Below are 3,850 nucleotides of genomic sequence, written 5' to 3' on the forward strand. Positions count from 1 at the left end.
ATTCATAATCCTATTTTCCTTAACCCTAAACCTAACCCTAATCCTTACCCTAACCTTAACCCTAACTTTAACCCCCAACCCTAACTCCTAACCTTAACCGTAACCCTTAACCTAACCCCTAACCCTAATTTTAACACTAACCCTTAATTAACCTAATCCCTAAACCTTAAAGGCATTTTTGCAAGTGAGGACTGGCAAAATTTCCTAACTTCCCTGAATTTTAGTTGGTTTACTATTCTTGTACTCACAAGTATAGTAAAATGTGTACAGACACACACACACACACACACACACACACACAAAACACTGCTCTATAGGGAAAATGCAGAGAACACCATAGGGAGTTATCATCAAGGCCTTAACAGTCAGAGCTGCAAGATTCATTTAGGCCTCAATCCGTGGCGTGCTACAGGTCACTATACAACCAACGATGCAGCTTTTAAAGGCCTTCGCCCGACATTCCCAGAGATCGTATTCATGGTTAACATCTTGTGGGCCTCCTTCTTTAAAAGATTGTTATAGTGCGTGGAGGATTGAATCCCAGCCTTAGTATTAGGCAGGAAATGGTGATGGTTGGCTGTGATTGGTTAATGATGTATACAGTATACAGAACTATACGGTCAGGAGCTTTTCCTGGTAATGAAGGTCACGTGGTCAGGAAAAACTCCAGGTCCTGATATAAGACATCATGATGCCCACACACAGTACTGATGAGAAAAGGAGAGAGAACAAACAGTGTATTTACGAAACATCATCATTCTTTTTGGCCTTGATTCAGAGCAGTAAAGCTATAAGTACGAACACTACGGAATAAAGTACGTATAATGTTGCCATCACGTAATCAACACAGATTTTGGATTTCTTGAATGCCAAAGAGGGAAAAAACTCTTCTGATTCACAGGTCTCTCATGGGTCTTGTTGTTTTATGTGGGCTACGTTGCTATGTGAACGACCAGTCGCAGTCATAGCCTATCAGACGCTAAGCTGGTGATCCACCCCCCTTTCACACTCTCCTGTAGTGACTTCCTAGACGTTATTAGGATATAATATGTCACTTAGCAGATGCTTTATGCAAAGCCACTAACCGAACAATGTCCGTGTGTGAATATGTCTTTAATATGTGTGAATGATCCTTGTGGGAAGTGAACCAATTACCTTGGATTTGCTAGTGCCACACTCTTACCAACTTTGGGGATGGTGAGGGAGAGGGAGAGGGAGAGGGAGAAGGAGAGGGAGAAGGAGAGGGAGAAGGAGAAGGAGAGGGAGGGGGAGGGGGAGAGGGAGAGGGAGAAGGAGGGGGAGGGGGAGAGGGAGAGGGAGAGGGAGGGGGAGAGGGAGGGAGAGGGAGGGGGAGAGGGAGAGGGAGAAGGAGGGGGAGAGGGTGAGGGAGAGGGATAGGGAGAGGGTGAGGGTGAGGGAGAGGGAGGGGGAGGGGGAGAGGGAGAGGGAGGGAGGGGGAGAAGGAGAAGGAGAGGGAGAGGGAGAGGGAGAGGGAGAGGGAGAGGGAGAGGGAGAGGGAGAGGGAGAAGGATGTAGAGAAAACACCTCACAGAACAGAGTTGTGACACCAGTTAAATATCTTAGAATTATACATACAGTTCATCAACGTCATGGAAACTCCATAGAAATAAGGAGTGAAACAAGGAGAGGAAAGAAGAGGAGCAGGAGAATAAGGAGAGAAACAAGGAGAGGAGGAGGAGAATAAGGAGAGAAACAAGGAGAGGAAAGTAGAGGAGCCAGGAGAATAAGGAGAGAAACAAGGAGAGGGAAGAAGAGGAGCAGGAGAATACGGAGAGAAACAAGGAGAGGAAAGTAGAGGAGCCAGGAGAATAAGGAGAGAAACAAGGAGAGGGAAGAAGAGGAGCAGGAGAATAAGGAGAGAAACAAGGAGAGGAAAGTAGAGGAGCTGGAGAATAAGGAGAGAAACAAGGAGAGTACAGAAGAGGAGCAGGAGAATAAGGAGAGAAACAAGGAGTCCAGGAAGCTCAGTAGAATAAAAGAGAGATCAGGGCAGGAGAGAAAAGAGAGGAGGAAGTTGGAGAACAGGAGGAGAGAAAAGAGAGGAGGATGTGGGAGAGGAAGAGAGAAAAGAGAGGAGGATGTGGGAGAGGAGGAGAGAAAAGAGAGGAGGTAGTGGGAGAGGAAGAGAGAAAAGAGAGGAGGAAGTGGGAGGAGGAAAAATAAGGTTAAAGGTAGAACAGAGCAGATCAGGAGCGGATTTTAAAAAAAGAGAAGGAATGAGAGGAGGAGGGAAAGCAGATGCGTAGAGAGACCGGAGGAAGAGGAGGAGTGTGTCCCAATAATCTCTCCTTCTTCCTGAAGTGTGCACTCATTTTCTACTCCTCACAAATGTAAAAATATTGGATTATTGTAGGCATGGGCTACAAGGAGGTTCCATATACCAATCACTTCCTTTCAAATCCATGAAGGGAAGTGAACAAGTGCACACTTCATGGGAATGGGGGGATTATTGAGCCGCAACCATGGAGATTGAGTAATAGGAAGGGAGGAGCAGGGTCAAATGTCAGGTCAAAGGTGAGAGGTGAGAGATCAGGGGTCAGAGGTTAAAGCGTTCCCTCGTCCAGCAGTTTGTTGATCCCGTTGCAGATCTTCCTCAGGTACAGTCTGTACTCCTCTCCGTCTCCGTACAGCTCGGCCAGGAACTCCCCGTGGGCAAAGTGGTTGAACACGTGGTCGATGCGAGTGTGCGACCGCAGGGTCAGGTGCTGCTCCACCAGCGCATGCAGAAGATCCCGGCATTCCAGCAGCAACTCTGACAGAATGCGATGGTCGAACGTGTAGTCCACCTCGTAGAAACTGACCGCCGTCATGGCCGCCTGGTTCATCTTCTTCTTGAAGCGTTCGACCGTGTCCAGTTCGTCTGGGCTGAACTGGTGGTTGCGGTACAGGATGCCGATCTTCAGGGCGATCTTGATGACGTCTTTGACAATCTTGTGGGCCTCCTTCTTACTCTTGGTGAACTCCCGGCTGGCCTTGTACAGCTCGTCCAGGATCTCACTGCTGACGTCGTCCGTCAGGAGGTTGGCCACCGCCATGGTCGCCATCTTGGATAGGATCTTCTTCTGTGCCTGGAGGGCCAGGGAGCGAGAGTTGAAACACTCCTGGCCTGGAGGGGGGTGACAGGGTGGAGAAGGAGGGGAGAGAGAGAGATGGGGAGGAGAGGATGGTGGGGGAGAGAGGGGAGGAGTTAGGGGGGAGAGAGGTGAGGAGAGGGGGGATGGAGGAAGGGGAGGTAGGAGGACGGAGGAGGAGAGAGGGGGAGAGGGAGATAGGGGGAGAGATAGAGAGAGGTGTAGATGAAGGAGAGAGAGAGTTAGTGTTTATAGCTCCATAGCCCACCCAGTCAAACACACATTCCTCTCTGTCTCTCTGTTTAAAGCTCTTGTCAAAGAGAAGGACGAATCAGGACCAAACACACAGAGAAGATATGCTTTATACTAACCCTCCTTTTAAAGTCATACTGTAGTCATGCACTTCTTACAGTGAACACATACTGTAAACTCAGAGTACAGGAGTCAAACTCATAACACTTTGTCACATAGGTCTACAGTTATACTGTGCTTGTCAGACCAGCAGCAATTATATCAGAAGCATTATAGGGGAAGTCTAAAGAGGATCAGTTCCTGGATCAGTTCCTGGATCAGTAAAGGTTAAATGAAGTCAGTACAGTAAATTATCTGGAAAATCAAACCGTCTTAAACTTGCAGTGAAATGGCTGACACACACATGCTCACACACACACACAGTACGATAGTCTGGATAGCTTTGCGTCATGCCTCTTACATTCTCTAACGTAAAAAAAACAACTTCTCTGGCTACTTTCTCTCTT

At 47.9% G+C, this 3,850-nt stretch overlaps 1 protein-coding gene across 1 annotated transcript; it reads right to left on the reverse strand.

The window, feature by feature from the left end:
- Positions 1-1,872: 1,872 nt before the first annotated feature.
- LOC120056841 (tumor necrosis factor alpha-induced protein 8-like protein 3) lies at positions 1,873-3,179 on the reverse strand. The gene has a single exon (XM_039005081.1). It carries the CDS (start codon positions 3,063-3,065, stop codon positions 2,565-2,567), a length of 501 nt encoding a protein of 166 aa, XP_038861009.1. The 5' UTR covers positions 3,066-3,179; the 3' UTR covers positions 1,873-2,564.
- Between the last annotated feature and the right edge of the window lie 671 nt (positions 3,180-3,850).

Source organism: Salvelinus namaycush, chromosome 1, assembly GCF_016432855.1.
Source record: "Salvelinus namaycush isolate Seneca chromosome 1, SaNama_1.0, whole genome shotgun sequence".
Lineage (NCBI taxonomy): Eukaryota > Metazoa > Chordata > Actinopteri > Salmoniformes > Salmonidae > Salvelinus > Salvelinus namaycush.